The sequence below is a fragment of the Bos grunniens genome, chromosome 9 (assembly GCF_055505025.1).
Source record: "Bos grunniens cultivar Pamir isolate PY7600 chromosome 9, Bosgru_T2T1.0, whole genome shotgun sequence".
In the NCBI taxonomy this organism is placed as follows: domain Eukaryota; kingdom Metazoa; phylum Chordata; class Mammalia; order Artiodactyla; family Bovidae; genus Bos; species Bos grunniens.
In genome coordinates, this window is record NC_141173.1 from 103,752,401 (window position 1) to 103,771,343 (window position 18,943).

The window sequence follows — 18,943 nt, forward strand, 5'->3', positions numbered from 1 at the left end:
CCTCCTCTCTGGTAAGGACATGCTCTGTCCCCACCGTGGCCACGCGGTCTGTCTCGTCGAGTTGAGTGGGGGGAGGTGCCCACACAGCCTCATGTCATGTCTGGTGCTGGAGCAAGGATGGGAAGAAGGGCCAGTGTTCCAGGCTTCGAGAGAAGACAGTCACTGCTGACTCCTCCTCTGTGGTCTTTAAGATGCTCCACATACCTGTTTCACGGTCAGGGATCATTCAAGACAGTGTGCTCAGGAGAGACAGGGAGGGGAGGATGAAGCCAGTGGATCGGGAGCCATCACCGGTGACCCTCATCCTGGGAAGGGCGTCTGCAGGTCAGGACACCTCATCATGGGCACGTGTGTCCTCAAAGGCTCCCGGTTCGTAGCTCCCTGGGGACAGTCCCAGCGTGGCAGCCGAGGAAAGCCGGTGCCTCCCCCGAGCGGATTCCTACTTCTGTCATCATCAGCCCTCCTCTCATCACCACTGCTTTATTTATAAGCTCCTTGAGGGTAAAAGTGCTGCTTTTCACAGGAGGTATGGCTAACGGTTATCGCACAAGTGTTTGAGGATGTGCTGTTGTCCCTGAGGAGTGTAGGGGGCGCGGGGACACACCCCGTCTCTCGAGTACATATCCCACTGAACGTATCAGCTGGTGCCAACTCCTGGCGCACGTGCTGGGCTCAGCTGACCCACCCAAAGGAGAACTAAACCACAGGCCCGAGTGCGGCGCGCCCGGCCCCAGGAGCCTCAGGCATGAGAGCACCAGGAGGAGGACTCCCCGAGCCCGACTTCCTCTGACCAAGTTATTCCTCTCCAGGAGAATAACTGCCCGGGGCCCTTAGGCGTGGACTTTAGCCAAGCTCTGATGTTCACCAGTGCATTATTGAATGTTAAGTAATCAAAGCACGGCCTCAAGCCTAAAATCCTCTTTGTTTAGGATGAAAAAGTGTGTAGAAAATATGAAAATAAATATATAAAATTGTAAATATTAGAAAAGGTAAAAAGCCAGAGCTAATACACAGGAGTAGTGATTTTGCTTTTAATCTTAAGGTTGGAAACTTTTGTGCTTTTGCTTTGGGCCTTTTGTGAGAATGAACTTACTCACTGTGTCCCACATAGGTGTCCTAAAGTGTGAATGTGTGTGTGTGTGTGTGTGTGTGTGTATGTGAGTGCTCAGTCACTCAGTTGTGTCTGACTCTTTGTGACCCCATGGACTGCAGCCCGCCAGGCTCCTCTGTCCATGGGATTCTCCAGACAAGAATACTGGAGTGGGTTGCCAGGCCCTCCTCCAGGGGATCTTCCTGACCCAGGGATCCAACCCAGGTCTCCCGCATTGCAGGCAGATTCTTTACCACTGAGCCACCAGGGAAGCCCAAAAACGTATGAGGAGGCGTCCTGATTATGTCTCTCCTGCAGTGCGGGGGCCTCCTGGTTCCACACTGTCGTCTTCTTTTTTCGTAAATCCTGCTGTTTGTTCATCTTTGGCTGCGCTGGGTCTTCGTTGCTGCCCCCCAGCTTTCTCGCGCTGTGGTGAGCAGGGGCTCCTCTCTGGTTGCGGTGCTGAGTTCTCATTGCGGCGGTGTCTCTGGCTGCAGAGGACAGGCTTGGTTGCTCTGCAGCAGACTGAACCCTCCTGGACCGGGGATGGAGCCCGTGGCCCTCACACTGGCAGGCAGGCTCCTAACCACTCGACCACCAGGGAAGTCCGAACGCCGTCATCTCGACCGTGACACTCAATTCCCAGATGGCGGGGATGTTTATAAAGATGTTTTTTGTACTTTTTATTAGCTGCAGATGCATTTTAAACGTGCTTTAAGAACTTTTCTGATTACTTTTGTTTAATGTTTTTAACGTTTGAACTGCATATAAATTTAAAAATTAAGAAAAAGGCACTTACTAAATTAAGGCAGGTTGTCCTGAAGTGGGACTGTGGGGGTGGGAAGTGAGGTCAGTGAAGTTGCAGGAACTCCAGGTGTGGGGACCCATTGTGTGGACCCTGGGGCCCCATGTGGGATGCCGGGGCCCCAGGGCCTGAGATGGGTGTGTTGTGCGTGTTTGGGTCACGTCAGCGCATGGGAGACAGCACGCCAGCTCCACGTGTGGCTGAGGAGAGCCTGGACTAGGAAGGAGCCTGGTGTTCCGGCCGAATGGACGCGGGGCTGTGGCGCGAGGGCGGGTGGAGGTCAGGGCAGACCTCAGAGGCTGTGCTGTCGGAAGGTATGGAGCGGAGAGCCCAGGCCCTCATGCTCCGGGCCGTCACTGCTCTGCTGTGAGTTAAACTGTAAGGTCCTGCCATTCTATTTCCCACTTCTGTAACTGACCAGCCAAGGGTGGTCTTATTTGATGCCTCACTTTCGCCTGCTCATCTGCAGGAGGAGCCTCCCTCTGGGGAACAAACCCGCCTCCTCTGCACACGCTCTGCACACGGGCACGGAGGTGACTTTCCGGCCCTGGCGGACGTGGTTTGTGCAGGGAGCTCGTCGCAGTTCCCCCTCCCTGCCAGGAACACGCAGGAAAAAAGAGCAGCATGACTCGGCCTGTGCTTGCACTCACTGCACTCACTTCCAGGTAAAGGTGATTGAGAGAGAAATTACGAACCACGCAGCTGCATTTATGCAGTCCAAAATATTGTACATGAAATAAAGAGATTTACTGCAGACTGAAGGCAGGAGGAGAAGGGGACAACAGATAGGATGAGATGGCTGGATGGCATCACCGACTCGATGGCCATGAGTTTGAGTAAACTCTGGGAGTTGGTGGACAGGGAGGCCTGGCGTGCTGCCGTCCATGGGGTCGCAAAGAGTCGGACACGACTGAGCGACTGAACTGAAAATTCACGTAGGTTAGCAATTTGTAGGTTGTGTTAGTCTTCAGGCAAGAGTGGATTTAATCCACTGTTCGGCGTCTCGTTTCTAGAGGAACAGGTGTGACAATCCCGGTCTCTCACAACCTTGGAGGAAGCAGATGGCGGCTCTCGCTTCTGACCCCCACCCTGCAGGTCAGATGTGCTCATGTCACTCTGGGAAATCGCACAAAACTAGACTTCCCGGAAAATTTGTGTGATAAATTCTTAAAAGTTTGGGAGAAGCCAGACTTCCAAAACTTGAGGAGTTAAAACTGTGAGCAGGGCAGTAGTTGCTTGCAGTGGGATGAACACGTGTGCAGGCGCACACAGCTCCCCAGAGGCGCACGCAGCTCCTCAGATGCGCACACAGCTCCCCAGAGGGACCCACAGAGCTCCTCAGAGGCGCACACAGCTCCTCAGATGCGCACACCGCTCCCCAGAGGCGCACACAGCTCCTCAGATGCGCACACAGCTCCTCAGATGCGCACACAGCTCCCTAGATGTGCACACAGCTCTCCAGAGGGACCCACACAGCTCCCCAGAGGCACACACAGCTCCCCAGAGGCGCACACAGCTCCTCAGATGCGCACACAGCTCCCTAGATGCGCACACAGCTCTCCAGAGGGACCCACACAGCTCCCCAGAGGCGCACACAGCTCCTCAGATGCACACACCACTCCCCAGAGGCGCACACAGCTCCCCAGATGCGCACACAGCTCCCTAGATGCGCACACAGCTCTCCAGAGGGACCCACACAGCTCCCCAGAGGCACACACAGCTCCTCAGATGCGCACACCGCTCCCCAGAGGCGCACACAGCTCCCCAGAGGGACACACATAGCTCCCCAGAGGCGCACACAGCTCCTCAGAGGGACGCACAGCTCCCCAGAGGGCCCCAAAGGCCAGAGAGAGGGTGCTTACTTCCTCTTCATGTTATTCCTCACCTGTGTTAGTTCCATAGGCATTTGAAATGATAAACCAGCCAGATGAAGCTTTTAAGACCGCTCGGTGCTGGATGCTTTAAAGCCCGACTGATGGCTGTCACTGTCCCCTGACCCTTCACCCCACCTTGTCACCCGGTCAGCAGTGGACCCTCAGCCCTGCTTTCCCTGACCCACAGCCCCCCGTCCTCACCTGCTGGGCAACGCGCAGACCTCAGTTGGGCATCGGTGTTGGCTGACACGGGCCAGCGCTGTGTACTGCGTACAATACCACCCACCGAGGACATCGCCACCCCGCCTTCCCTGTCTTGGTGTTGGCTTTCCTTTCGAGGGCCATCCTGAGTGTGCTGGGTCACGGGAGAGAAGCAGATGCCAATTACCACGTGGAGTGGAGTTTCCCAGCGTGGTCGAGGTCTCAGCCCTGAAAATGTTTCCATCTGTATTTGCAAGAAAAAGGGAAAGGATGAAACAGTCAAGTTGCTGAAGTCAGTAATTTCTACACCAAAAACGTCTACTTTTTAAAAGAAAGATGTCTTATAGGGCAGAAAGCATTCATTTTAAGAGTTAACAAGTCAAATAGTTTTTAAGGCATCAGCTATGAACCAGGTTCCCTGGGGCCACGCGGCGCCTGGAGTCTGGGAGCAGCGGCCAGCAGCTCGCTGCTGAGGAGCTCGCTAGGCCCGGGCACTGAGGCTGGGATGGGGCCGCCCGCTCACGCGGGTCAGGCCGGGATTAGAACCCGAGTGTCTGCACAGGACTCCAACAGGGTGCCAAGTATTTTCCTTGGATTTCACAGATAAGTGAAATCAACTGAGCGTTTCCAAGCCAAGCAGGATGCTGGATTTTGCCTTGAACGTGTAAATAAATGGTTGCAGCCCTTCTGCTTCCAACTTGGAGAAGGGCCGTCTGGTTCCCCCCCTCCCCAAACACACAAGCGTCTCTTTACCGGGCTGCCAGGTCTCCGTGGAAGGCCCTGGTGCGCGGCCGTCCCTGCCCTGAGCCCCCCGACCCGAGCCCTCCGGGCCTGCTCCATGTCCTGCGTGTGGATGCAAATACACAGGGACTCTGAGTCCCGTCGCAGAGCCCGCCGGCCGCAGTTTCCCCAGCATGAGGTTTACGGGCGCTGGGGGCCGTGCCAGGCCCTGCGGGCAGAAGGAGGGGAGGTGAGCTGCCGTGGGGGAGGCCGGGCCCCCTCGGGTGGGCACCCGCTGTCTCCACGTGAGCGACCCACTGAGCTGGGCCTGGGGCTGGGGAGGCTGCCGGCCATGGCCCGTGGTCTGCAGGCAGGACGCGGAGCTCTGCGGTGGTTGCTGCGGCCCGCGGCCCGAGGGGGCGAGCGTAAGGGAGGCTGCTCTGGGCTTCCTGGGAAACCTGACGGCCAGGGGCCGGGCTCCCTTTGTCCCCCAGCTCTGAGGCTCCTCGGGAGGCCCCGTCCATTGCACGGTACAGCTGGCACTTCTCATATAACCAGAAACCACTTCTCAATCGTGCGTGCTCTGATTTTTTCTTTCGGATTTCTTCTCATTTTTACAAACATCATGGAGGATGAGCAGGCCTGGGACCCCTGTGTTTCCAGGAGGAGGTGTCCTCTCAGGAGAGCTGGGGAAAGCCGGGGGGTGAGGTGCAGGCAGGAGGTGAAGGCGGCCCTTGCCCCCTCTCCATCCTCGATCTATCAGCCTTCGACGCCGCCTGACCCTGACGTATTGTCGTCGTCGTCCAGTTGCTAAGTAGCGTCCGACTCTGCAATCCCATGGACTGCAGCGCGCCAGGCTTCCCTGTCCCTCACCGTCTCCCGGAGTTCGCTCAAACTCATGTCCATTGAGTCGATGATGCCATCCAGCCATCTCACCCTCTGTGTGGGGATTATTTTCCCAGGATGCTGGCCACAGTGGGTGCTGCCCGGCCCTATTTGTTCGCACACGTATTCAGAGGTGGTGCCCCCATTTCTGTTTGATGAGGGGTTGTCCTGGAACCAGCAGCCGCAGGACCCAGAGTGTGAGGCCCTGGGTCTATCTCCCCGTCACGCCAGGTGAGGACGTGGACCCGTGCGCCGGGGTCTGCTGGATCTGAGGGCTGCTCACCCCCGAGCGCCAGGCCTCCGTCCAGGTCTGAACGCGGGCTTGTGGAGGAAGCCCAGCACTGTCGTCGGGGTGCCCATCGCAGGTTGACGTCGCGTGTGTGATTCTCAGTTGATCAGATTAAAGCTCGTGTCCTCGTCCACACAGCGTGGGCGGGAATCGTCTCGGGAGCAGTAGCTCCCTCTCTTGGCGCCTAAACCATCTTGTCCTTTTCTTTACTCAGGTGAAGTTCGTTGTATTTGCAAATAAACACGAAAGGTATTCTTTTGTTGGACTGAAGTGACCTCTCAGCTGCAAAATATAATCCTGAGCAGAAAGATACCTGCACTTCAAAGTCTGTAATTTACACCATGGTTAAAAAAATAATGCTATAGCAGCATTGACCTAATATTTCTTGGTTTAGAAGTAGATTAAACTTTCAGTGTGAACTGCTCTGTGCGTTAAAGCCTTCTCAATCTTTTAGATGTGATTAGTCTTATGTTTCATGATGAATATATCTCATTTTCCGATTAAAAACCTTTACCTCATTTGGGGGATATGATTAAATTGGCAGCAAATGTAACCGGGGTTGATCCCCACTGAAGTCACACTCACCACACGAAAGGCCGCATCACTCGTCCTTAGAGCTGTCCGGCCCCTAACAGTGTCCTCAGTTCGGCCTTCCCGACACCGGCCCACATCCCTCTCTGGTGTCTGCAGGCCAGCGGGGTGTGGGAATTCCCGGGGAGGCTGGGGCTGGGGTGGGCCGTGCACACCCTCTGGGACACCCCTGCCTTCCCCAGCGGTGCAGCCAGCCTGGAGCTCAGGCCTGCTTGCTGTCCTCTGTCCTCTTGGAAGTTGGCAGGCTGCTCTGGGGGAGCTCAGCGCTGTGCCGAGGGCGCTGCCCGTCCTGGAGCGGGCGATGTCCCCACATTAGATGACCGTCCCAGGCATGCTGTGCCAAGGGCACTGTCTGTCCTGGAGCGGGTGAAGTCCAGCCGCAAGTCGGCTGCTTCCTCCCCAGGGAATGCTTAATGTGATATTTTATTTTTTCCTTGGAAAGTAACGTTCTCCCTGGGGGTTTCCCCTATAGATCACAATCTACTTTGCTAATTGTATTCATAGGGGACAACACAGCTCTTTTTTCACCCTCCCCTGACCCTTAGGGATTCGCATCTGTTTTCTGATATGTGTATTTAACGAAGTGGAAACCAGCGTAAATGGATTCCTGCTACAGGCAATTAACATGTGCTTGAATAATAATAACAAAAACTCAAGTGTCAAAAGGAGGTTTGTGAAACCCCAGCTCTCCGACTGTGTAAACACGTGGGTCTTGAGTGACTTGGCTGCTGCACACAGCATGCCATCCGATCCGTGTGGAGGTTTCCTCCCGCTTCTCGGAGTCCAGGAGAGACGTGCCCAGCTGCGTCTTCCTCCCAAAACGCTGAGGGTGCAGGGGGCTTAGGGACAGTTCAGTGACCTCTTGTAGGTGAAGAGTGTTGTGGAATGTCAAGCTTCAGGTGAACTCCACGGCAGAGTTACCCGAAGGCCGCGAGCCTCAGGTTCATCTGACCAGACACCAACATGTCCTCCCTCCGCTGTGTGGGCCTGGGGTGGTCCCCAGCCTCGGGGCTTCCTGCGTCACGGGGCGGTGATGCCACCCGCCCGGGGCTGCCGCTTTGGGGACCAGTGAGATGGTAATGCCCAGGAATCTGTTAGTGTCACAAATTATTCAAGAAATCTTAGAGACTGTAGTTTTCAGAAGCTGAGGTTTAAAACCAACATGTGTGGGCTGCGGCGTACTCGCAGGTGTTCAGATGAAGTCACTGATGCACACGGCATCAGTGTGCGTCACCACTGTGTCAGTGACACCCCGATTTCTGAACCCTAAACCAGCCTTCTCTCCGTTACAGGGAAATCTGCTGTGCTCCGTGAGTTCTGGGAAACAAACGGTGTCTGTGCTTGTTTTTTTTCCAGGTTGTCCTGGCGCCAAAAAGCGCGAGTTTCTGACGAGCGTGCTGGACGCGCTGTCCACCGACATGGTCCACGCGGTCTCCGATCCCTCCTCCCCCGGCAGGTGTGCTGCCCTTGACCTCAGAGCGGGGGGCTAGGATGGAGCCTGGAGGGCAGAGTCCAGCCACTGCAGTCTCGGGCATCGGCTTGGTGGGCACAGCAGGGCCCGGAGCGGAGCAGACGCCTCCCCAAGCGTGAGGTCCTCGCTCGTGTGTGGAGGAGGTCTGCTTAGCAGGTTTTCCTGTAATGCAATCAGATCCTCCCGTGAGGATGTTGCCGGCGTGGGACCAGGCCGAGACCCTGGGGTTTCCCCAGGCTCCATCAGGCGGGGGGCATGGATGCTGGGCAGGGGAGAGTGGGGCATGGGAGAACCCGGCCCAGAGGGCTCCCTGCTTCAGAATGAATGGCGTTTCAGAGCTAGTGACTGGATTTTATAAATACTTTCAATTAAATTGTTTGATTTAAAATTCTCAAAATAGGATTTCCTTAGTAAAATATATATGACATAACATTCGCCCTCTCAGCCCTTTCCAGGGCTGTGATTCAGGGGTGTTAATTGTATTATCACTGTTCAGAGTCTGACTTCTGAACCTCAGGGGGCTTGCCCTGAGTGCCCGGCGGACACGCTTGGTCCTGGGGCTGAGGCTTTGAGCTCCGCTTCCTGAGATGCTGTCGAGTCCCCGAAGCTGACCTGTGTCTGTGGGTGACTGTCCGCCCACAGGAGGGTTATGTCCAGTGTTTAATGGACACGGTGTCTCAAGCATTGGCTCTCCCCTGTTAATTAGTGATAATCAGTCTCTTTATCTTAAAGCACACTTTCTGATTGGGAATCTCACTGTCTGTATTTTCTTAGAGCACTGGCCTTCCTCCCCTCCTCCCCAAACCTTGATTATTCCATCTCTTCTAGCTGATCTAAGATTTTTGTCCCCTTGGCTCAAAGTCCTCCTCTCTCTGTCTCTCTCTGTCTCTGCTTAAGAGTCAGAATGGAGAATAATAAAGGGAAGGGCTATGAATCTGATATAAAGTTAAACTGTACGGAACCACCCAAAGTTCAAATTGACATCTTATATTTTCAGAAAGATTGCTCTTCTCTGTAAGACTACAGTTGAAAGCAGTAAATGAATTTCCATCCTAGAAGGTCCTCTGAGAGTTTGAGAAACACTCAATAGTCTCAGAAAGCCCTAATACCCGGGAATGTCTGGTGTCTGACTCCCTCTTGACACTCATGGGAACACAGAGATTGACAGCCGGCCAAGGAAGCAAGGACCAGGGTTAGCAGCTGCCGGCATCTTCCGCTTAGTGAGAAACCCTGTCGTAACATTGGGGTTTCCAAGACCAGCCTTAAACGCAGAACTTCTGGAAGAGTTTTTAATTTAAATCTTAAAATACCAAACTTTCTTTTTCAATCCAGGGTAAGACGTCTGGTTACCACTTTAGGACACGTGTGAATTTTCACCTTTTAGTTTGCCTGTGACATCAATAGCCTGCCCGGGAACACAGAGGAGTAGAAAGCCTCACGGTGCAGGCAGTGCAGATGGGCGTCCTGTGACCGGCGTGGTGGCCCATGGGCTTGGTCCTGAGACCTGCCAACGCCTGCTATGCGACCGGCCGGTCCAAACTCACTGTGCCGTGTGCAAGTTTGAAACCAGCTTGAAAATGTTTGCCCGATCTCTTTTTCTAAGTTTCTTTTTAAAATCATTATTATATTGAAGGGTAAAGCCAGGCAGCCTTATGCCTCAGGAAAGAGAGGGTGACAAGCAGGTCCTTCCATCGGGGAAAGTCAGAGCCGGGCGGGGGTGCCTTTCTGGACTGACCAGGACCAGGGCGGGCGTCCTGACCACCCACGTGTCTTCCAGGCTCTCGGAACCTGACCCCAGCCACACGCTGGAGGAGCGAGTAGTCCACTGGTATTTCAAACTGCTGGATAAAAACAACAGCGGGGACATCGGCAAAAAGGAAATCAAGCCCTTCAAGAGATTTCTTCGGAAGAAGTCCAAACCCAAGAAATGCGTGAAGAAGTTTGTGGAGTACTGCGATGTGAATAACGACAAGTCCATCTCCCTGCAAGAGCTGATGGGCTGCCTGGGCGCGACCAGAGAGGAGGTCAAGGCGGACACGAGGAAGCGCCACAGTAAGCCTTTCTCCCCACTTGCAGCCACTCCCGCCCACTGTCCACGCCTCTGCTAGAGTTAAGACAGAGGGACAGTCCCAACAGTCTGAGGGTGGGGGCAAGTGTGATGTGTGGTCTTACTGTAGGTCCCCTGCCCGTGGAAACACTGGCAGACAGTCGGCAAGTGGTCAGAGGGGAGCCGGCTTGGAAAGGGGAGAGCTCAGAGGTGTCTGGAGACGCATCTTAACTCTTCTGTCCTCAGGAGGGGAGGGGAGCCTGCCTCCCCAAGTGACCGCCTTCTGATGCTGAAGAGCAAAGTGGGGACCCCTGGGAGCCATTTGGGGACCCCATGCATGGCCCCCGACCAAACCTTTAGCCTGATTATTAGCAGCTCAATAATTCCTGTTTCCAAACAGTCATTTCCAAGGTTGAAACAGAGTTTCAGCTGTGCTGCCAGTTGGGCGAGTCTCTCCCCGGAACCCGAGCGCTGTTCCATGGCGCTGGGCCACCAGCCAACACCTTGGTCTCTGGTGCCGGGTGGGGTCCACAGGGCCTCTCCCGCCGCTGCTGTCTTACGATCCCATCTTCCTGTTGCCGAACTTGCAGCACATTTGAAACGCAAAGCAAGTCTGAGGGCAGAGTCTGGAGCATCAGCAGATGTGGTCTGCTCGCTGCCCTGTATTTGTAGCTCAACTGGGACGGGAAAGCCCTGGACCCTGTGGTGGTGGTTTAGTTGCTAAGTAGGGTTCGACTCTTGTGACCCCGTGGACTGTAGCCCGCCAGGCTCCTCTGTCCATGGGATTCTCCAGGCAAGAATACTGCAGTGGGTCGCCATGCCCTCCTCCGGGGGATCTTCCTGACCCAGGAATCAAACCCAGGTCTTCTGCCTTGCAGGCAGATTCTTTACTGACTCAGCTATGAGGAAAGACGGCCCCTGACCTCCCCCAAATAAACTAATGTGGTAAAAATGACAATTTGTTAAAAAATGAGCATTGGCGATTTGGATAAAAAGTTAGCTGATTTTGCAGCTCTTTTCTTTTTCTTTTTTTGCTGAATTTCTCTTAGTTTTTTTCCTACTGTTAGTTTTTTTCAATTTTATTATTGTTTATTTTTTCCTATCTTTGTCATTTGAAATAGGGAAAAGTCAAAGAAACATAAATATTCAGGAGGGATTATTTCTAAAAACCCAAGTTGTTACCAGTTTCTCTCTCTTTTTTTGCTCTCTACTTAACAATGCATTTTTTTATTCTAAAAAATATGGGAAATCAAATAAAAAACATAAATAACATGTGATCTTTTATTTTGAGACAAAAATCAGACCAGATCTATAGCTTTACAACCACTATTTCTGTTCATATATACATACAGTCCGTGAGGTCATGACTTAGCCACTGAACCACAACAAACACATACATATTTACGCACTATGATTTTCACTACAAAATGGGATCATAATATATATACTTAATCACATTTATTTTTACTTTAAGCAATTAAACAAGATTTTTGCATTTAAATTTTTGCAACTAAGACATTATTGGGAGCATGATCTCAATTTTTGCTATTACAAAAAATTAAAAAACGAGAAAATATCCTGAAAAATATTGAGAAAAGATATAACATAGAAAAAATATTTTCCAAGGGTTCAGGAAAAAACTCACAAAAGATGACATTATGTCTTCATGGTCCTCTAAAATGACAATTGTACAGAAAATCAGCAATTAGGAAATGCTCATTTTTGACCAAATTACGTTTTTCACCCAAGTTGCCAAGCTGGCTACATTCTCTCAGGCATATTGCCTTAGAGCCACATCACCACGCACAGGGTCGCCTGTAAGTGATCGGTATATCTGATGCCAGGACATCACCCTCCCCCCCACCCCTCAGCCCACCCATCGCTAAGCTTCGCATTGGGAGCTGGGAGGTACACGGTCCTTTTCTCACTGAAAATTATTTTCACTTATGGGAACAGCTTCATATTTATTTTAATGACATGTGTTCTGTTTCATTCAAATTAACTAGCAGTATACTTTTTTGCCCTTTATGTATTTTAAAAAAGTCCTTCATGGAATTTTTCCCTACTGTCTTGAGTGGAATATTTCACCCAGGGTCATTAATGAAATTTATATTCTTTTCATCTATAGAGCAAGGTTCTAGACATGTAGAAATGTCACCTTTTCTTGCTGTACCTTAACTTTAATCTGTGGCTACCTCCAATGATCGGTAGACTATTTACCATAAAAGAAACCAAGAAAAATCTGGCAATTGTTCAGCCCAGTTGGTTGGAATAGATTCAAAGTATCAATTTAATATTCTCTAAATTTGGACCAACAGCCCAACACCTGCTTTCTCTGTAGAGTCGTCATCACAGGCCAAACAGAATGGAGAGTGGCAACAGCCGTGACCAAATCCTTCAATCATCCAAGCCTACGAGTGAAAGATACAGTCCGCTTAGCTACGACTTACTCAGTGCTTTTGCAATTTGCTCAGTGCATCTGTGTTTCAACCATCATGCTCTGTTTCCGTTTGCTTCGATACAACAAGGGAAGAGATTTGAGCCTGGAATGATTTTGCTCTTTAGTTTATTAATTGAATGAATGGACACTGACAATTAATCAAGGTGTTTGGGGTTAGGGGTGCTGCCCTCCACCTACTGACTCATTCCAAAGATATTTACCTGCTGCTCCCTGCTCGAAGCCTTGGCAAAATCACAGTAAATGAGACAGGCAAAAATCATGTACCTCTAAAGCTTACATTTTAGGGTGGAAAGAAAAGTGAAATAAATAGGAACAATCCACTGTAATGGGTGCTGCTTGCTAAGGAGGTGATGGGGGAGACTGGAATTCCAGGCGGAGGTTTCAGGCAGGAAAGTGTCTCCACAGGTGGGGTCCCGGTCCCTGTCCTGAGACAGGCTCGAGCCAAGAGGTGGAGCCAAGCGGGATTTGGAAATAGTTATTTTGAGCCAAGCCAGTTAAATGATTCTCGTGACTTAAATATAAGACCCAAAGCTTTCCAAGCATCGGCATTCTGTGCTGGAGTCCCCGCTGCCGGGATCGCCTCTCCCTGGTGGAGCTTGAGAAACGGAAGGCACTCTCCACGGCGAGTGGGCACGCCTGTGGGATTTGGGGCAAAATGGAACAGTCTTCTGAAGTTGGACTAGAGTCTCTGTATTGGTGGAAAGTGTTTATACACTGGCTTGTGTGGTCCGTTATTTATGCCCCATGCTGAGCATGTGTGGAAAGCCTGTTTTCTCAAAGTTTGCTCGCGGATGACTCTTTCCTATAGTGATGTGGCTCTCTTCCTGAGAGAGTCTACTTAACCTCTTACTAATGAAGTATATTTGGTTTCTAATCTCTCTCTCTCTCTCTTTTTTTCCCCGCTAGCCCCTAGAGGTAATGCTGAAAGCACTTCTAATAGACAGGTGAGTATGTTTACAGTGTAGCCGTAATCACTTGCTGCTTTAGTTGAGGTAATAACAACGAAGTTCTGCTCATTTAGAAAGTGAAGCACCTTCCAAGAAAGAAACAAATGCAGACCTTCATTTTTCACCGAGTGCCGCCTCCGAAGGGACTGTCAGCGTCCCTCCCTGTGCTCAAAAACATGCGCTGCCTCGGCCTGAAATAAGCTCTGTTCCAGGCAGAGCCTCGCTCCTGAGCTTTTTCCCTGGAAAAGGAATCCAGAGCAGTCTCCCCAGCTCTTTCTAAGGTATTTATCGCTGCAAACCGTGATCCTGGGTGAGGCCCTGAGGACATGCCTGTGAGGCCTCAGAGAGCCCGGCAAGATTCTGTCAGAAATCACCAACTTGCTGAATTATCAGCGTCAAGATTTTTGCCCTAATTATTTGTTTTTACTACTTGAAATTTCAATTATTTATTATTTTGAGAAAGATTTCTGAGTCCCCCTGTTTTGTGGGAATATGTGTATATACATACACATTACACAGTTCTCCAGGATTTGCAGCTGTAATTTGTTTCTTATGTTTGGTGAAGGAGACTGCAGGGACGGGGACCTTCGTTTTTCACCCAGCGCCGCCTCCGAGGGGACTCGCAGCGCCGTGCTCTGTTCGCGCACAGCCCCCCTCTGCTCTTCTGAGGCTGGGTCTCTAGAGATGACCGTGCCATCCCAGCCACAGCCCTCTCAAGCCTAGACTCTCATCCAGAAGATAAACAGGAGCGGCTCCTTCCTCCTCCCTCGAAGCCAGGGCCACACCCTCCTTTCTTCAGGCGGCTGGCCAATTTGTTGTGCGTTTTGTCTTCGCCTCTTTGATGTCAGGCCTCGGTTTCCTAAGACAAGCCCCTGTGTTTGTGGTGGGTTTGAAGTGGAGACCTCCAGCACACACCTAGGGTGTAACTTAAAACCACTTCATTAGGAAAGATGTGTGACACGGTTGGTCTTTGTTGAGCAAGTGTTTATGGTTTCAACTTTTTAAATCCCAGCGCAAATCACTTGTGCTTTAGAACAGGGCTGGTCTGAAAGCAATTACCTGGCTGAGTTCCCAAGGCTTCCACAGGACTTTTTTCCTAAGATAACAACGGTGACGGGCACACATGCGCTGCCTCAGTCTGAAATAAACTCTGTTCCAGGCACAGGCCTCACTCCTGAGCCTTTTCCCCGGAAAAGGAAGCCGGAGCAGTCTCCCCAGCTCTTTCTGTGGCGTTTATCACTGCAAACCATGATCCTGGGTGAGGCCCCGCTGCAGCTGGCATTTATTAAAATGACTGAAGACCATGCAGACTTCTTGAAGGAATCAAGAGTCCAACCACCAAAGTCTTTCAAAAATGGATAACCAAACACAAGAATAGGAAATAAAGGGCATCTCAGAGGATGCATGAAGCTCATATTTAATATAAAAAACAAAACAGAAAGTGACCGGCTTTTCCAGGTGTCTTCTGCAGTTTCCATCACAATTCCTTGGCGGTCAGAAGCCTGCCGTCCAGCGATGTGGGTGTAGGTTAGAACATTGGTGCCAGTTCTCCTCCAGCAAATCTGATCAGTTTTATTCTCTGATTAAACGTGCTGATGGCTTATCTTTCTCCACAACTAACTACAATAGAATGTCTTGTTTCCTTAATGTGGGAGACGCAGTATCTCTTCTTGCCGCCTGTTCATATATTTAGCAGGGGGATAAAAGCCAACCCAGAAGTCTCCTCAATATTTAAATGTCATTATTTTAAATAGAACTGACTTGTATTGGTTGGAATGGGTCTATGTGGAAAAATAAGCCAAGAAGGCTGCACATTGCTTCTCCTTTTCATTCTGTGTGATTTTTAATGGGCAGAGTGCAGAATTCCAGGAACTTAGCAAGCAAACTTTTCAGTTGCATTTCTTCTTAGAAGTGGAATAATGAATGGAAAGGATGAAAAGAAAATTGTTAAAAAGCAGCCGTGCCTTTATAAAATCTGAAGCATAAATTAGATTGTTAAAAATACATTTGCATGATAACTGCATGGTGATTGGCGATTCTGCAGAATGTTTAATATACTGAAGCTACTTACAGTATGTGAAATAAATGCTAACTTCCTCTACTGATATATTTTTTTCTTATATTTCTGAACATTGAATGAAAGAAAAGCGCTAGAAGTTAAGGAGCACTCAAAATACTTTTATTTTTTTAAGTTGATTCTTATATCCCAAGTGGGGTTTCCCTGGTGGGTCAGTCAGTGGTAAAGAATCTGCCTGCCAATGCAGGAAACATAGGTTCGACTCCTGGGTCAGGAAGATACTCTGGAGAAGGCAATGGCAGCCCCCTCCAGTATCCTTGCCTGGGAAATCCCATGGACAGAGGAGCCTGGGGGGCTACAGTCCATAGAGCCACGAAAGAGTCGGACACGACTGAGCGACTAAACAGCTACAGCAGTCCGCGGTGAAGTCTGTCCTCTTTTCACTTCTGTGTAGAATGTTGCTTTTCCCTTTGTTCTTGTCAGCTGGATTTATTTCATTCCTGGAAGGCAAGCCTTCATTTTCAGAAATGAGTGCTTCAAATGTTTTAACACATCTCTTTTTTTTGTCTTTTTTTTTTTCAGCCAAGGAAGCAAGGATAGATGACTCCACAACAGGTCCTAGACACGTGGCCAACTCCCTCACAAAAAGCAATTAAAAAAACCAAAACAAACACATAGTATTTGCACTTTGTACTTTAACTGTAAATTCACTTTGTAGAAATGAGATATTTAAATAGATGGCTTTAATCTGTGAAAATGGAAGGGCTGGCTTCAGAAAATTAATCACATACAATGTATGTGTCCTTCTTTGACCTTCAGAATCTGTAGCTGGTGGAGATGTGTTTTGAGTGGATTTGAGCTTGACTTCTTCATCCTACACACGTTAGCCGACAGAAGCCTTGGCTGAGGTGCCCTGGCTCCAACCTGTGCCTCCTCCTGACGGGCACTATCATGAGTAGTCCTGCCAGGTTGGCTGTGTCAGGGGCCTACTGTCCTGGCGGCATCGCTGAATCCATGCTGGAAGCTCCATGGCCCCGTAGACATTTGTAGTCTCCTGCTGACCCCGTCCTGGCTTTGTTTGTTTCTTGGGATTCTGTGTTAGCTTGTTGGTTTTCCTTCCCGAGTTCCTGCTCATGCAATGAGTTATCCAACCACTCGCACAGTGTTCACCAGTAGTGCCCTGCTAGGAGAGGAGATATTTCAAACTCTTCTTGATATGCCTGTTTTTCCATTGCGAGCTTCTGTTTGAGTTTTGCCTTGGGCTCAGATTAACCATGCTGTAAATGCTAGAGAATTCTGACTGCCTTCCTGAGGCAGCGTGGAGGGGCCCAATGTTCAGAAAGGTAAATTTAATCACGATCTGACCCAGCCAGCCAAACATGCTTGTCAGCCTTCTTCTCCTCTTACATCTGGCCCCTGTCCACCCGTCCGTGGTCTACCCCAGGGCTCCTGGGAAGGGAAAACTGCCACCTGAGCAAGTTGTGAGCGGCCTCCTTAAAGAAGGCATGGCCAAGTGAGGCTGTGCTGGGCACTGGTCCTGGCAGCTGGGGACAAAGGCCTGTGGGTGCCCGCTTCCCTTCTTCTTTCCTGAAGGACTGGCCACTGGGAAATTCACCCAAGTGGGGCTGGACAGGGATGGGGGCAGCTGAAGGCCCCACGGGGGCAGCGGGGCTGGGCCTCGGGCCAGCTGGCTGCCCCCGTCAGGGCTGGAGCCCCGCCTCCGTGATGTGCCCACGGGCTCCCCGGAGTGGAGTGGAGTGACAGGCTGTGACGCTGCCTCAGCTCGAGCTTTAGGTTTGGAAAAAAATCTCCCTGGCCCCAGATCCCCCAACACACAGCCTATCGATCTGTCTCGACAGTTGTCATGAAGACGTTCCTGCAGCGTCTCGTTTAAATTGCGGGAAAGTCAAAGTGGAACCTTGGAGCCTAAAAACCAGCCCCCATGTGTGTCACCATTGTTTAAGAAACAGTTATGATCCTAAATTTATTGGATAATCTTTTATATTTCTGAACTTTGAATTTAATCATTTTTCTTAGATTAAAATAAAATATGCTATCAAAACCATAGTCAGCCTCTTGTTTCATTCTAGAGGTGTCTACCGTCGGGAGGCAAGACAGGGATGCTGGGCTGGGGGAGGTGGACCCTGGTGCTGCCCCTCTGGCTGTGGGATTCAGGGTAAGAGCCTCTGGGGGCTTCAGTTTCCTGCTGTCAAACAAGATGACAAGTGGCGACCTGCACCCTGGTGAAGGCACAGGTGTCCACGTGTGAAGGGTGCAGGCTGGTGCAAAGGGCACACGTGTTCATCCTCGTGATGGGAAGCGGCCGTCCACTCACAAGGAACTGAGGGCTGGAGGACTTCCTGTGCTGCCAGATGCTGGGTGGACCACAGAAGAGACAGAAATGTTCTTGTCATGGTTAGAGCTAATGCTGCTCACATCACAGCTCCAGAAACCCTGGCAGACCGTTGGCCCCCAGCCCCAGTCTCCCGTCCTCGGTTAGACTCTCTGTGGCTCCTGCTGCAGTGGGGGCTGCTCCCCTCGGTTCTGCTGAGATGTAACTGACATGCAGGGCCGTGAAGGGCAAGATGCCTGGCGTGATGATGCCCCTTCCGTATGGCGTGATTATGTCCCTTCCGTACGGCATGAAACGCCTGTCACAGTAAGTTTACAGAGCATCCAGTCTCTCACACAGGTACCAAAAAAAGGTTGCTTTTTCCCCCGAGTGATGAAAACTTTCAAGATCTACTTTCTGAGTAGTTTTCAAATACACCAATCAGCCGCGTTAACTGGTCCGTCACGGTGCGGCCCGCACAGCAGCCTCTTGGCTGGCCATGCTTCCTCTAGGGCTCTCTGTCCCTTCCTAGTAAATCTCCCCTCAGCCGCTCTATTTCTTTCTCTGCTAAGAAAAGCGTCGTCTTTGTAAAACTCAACCTTAGCATTTCAATTGTGCAATCAAGTTGCTACTGGAAAGGAGTTAAGAGGAAGCTGCCAGGAAGCACTCCTTGAAGGGGTGGCATTTGGACTGGTTCTGGAGCAGGTAGGAGAGGACGAGTGTCCAAGGAGGCTCAGAGCCTGAACAAAGGCACATAGGCTGGAGGGACGACAGAGCCATGGAGCCCGTGGGCCCACACGCCAGGGCTGGAGCAGATGGTTCTTATTGCTAGCTATTAAGACTTTAAATGAAAACAGGAATCGTTTCCCTTACGTACCTGGCACAGCTGTTTCTAGTGATAGATGCCTCCCTCCCCCAAGGCCCTCCCCTCCTTCTCATGTTGAAAAACGCTCTCCTGCCTCCTTGTCAAAAATCTCCAAGTGGAAGATTATTTAGAAGTGCACTGACCAACTCATAAATCATGCCCATGAAAGTCATAACCGGAATTTTCTAAAGTTATCAAGATGGAAGGTGTCAGCTTTTTTGTAACCCATGTGCAGAAATGACTGACATCATCATAGGCTGCCAAGTGGACGCCAGATCATGCAAACAACAGAGCCGGGCCGGACAGAAAGTGAGGGGGAGAGAGTAAGAGGCCCGTGGGCGGTGGTGA

The 18,943-nt window shown here is 50.9% G+C and overlaps 1 protein-coding gene across 2 annotated transcripts in view; it reads left to right on the forward strand.

Moving 5' to 3' along the window:
* The window catches only part of SMOC2 (SPARC related modular calcium binding 2), a 157,775-nt gene extending 140,310 nt beyond the window's left edge, over positions 1–17,465 (forward strand). For both annotated transcript variants that reach the window (XM_086316720.1, XM_086316721.1), the window contains exons 10-13: positions 7,812–7,911; positions 9,704–9,978; positions 13,341–13,378; positions 15,981–17,465. In XM_086316720.1, coding sequence (XP_086172846.1) covers positions 7,812–7,911; positions 9,704–9,978; positions 13,341–13,378; positions 15,981–15,998 — 431 coding nt within the window. In that variant the 3' untranslated portion in view covers positions 15,999–17,465. The remainder of the gene's footprint in view (positions 1–7,811; positions 7,912–9,703; positions 9,979–13,340; positions 13,379–15,980) is intronic.
* The last annotated feature ends 1,478 nt before the right edge of the window (positions 17,466–18,943 follow it).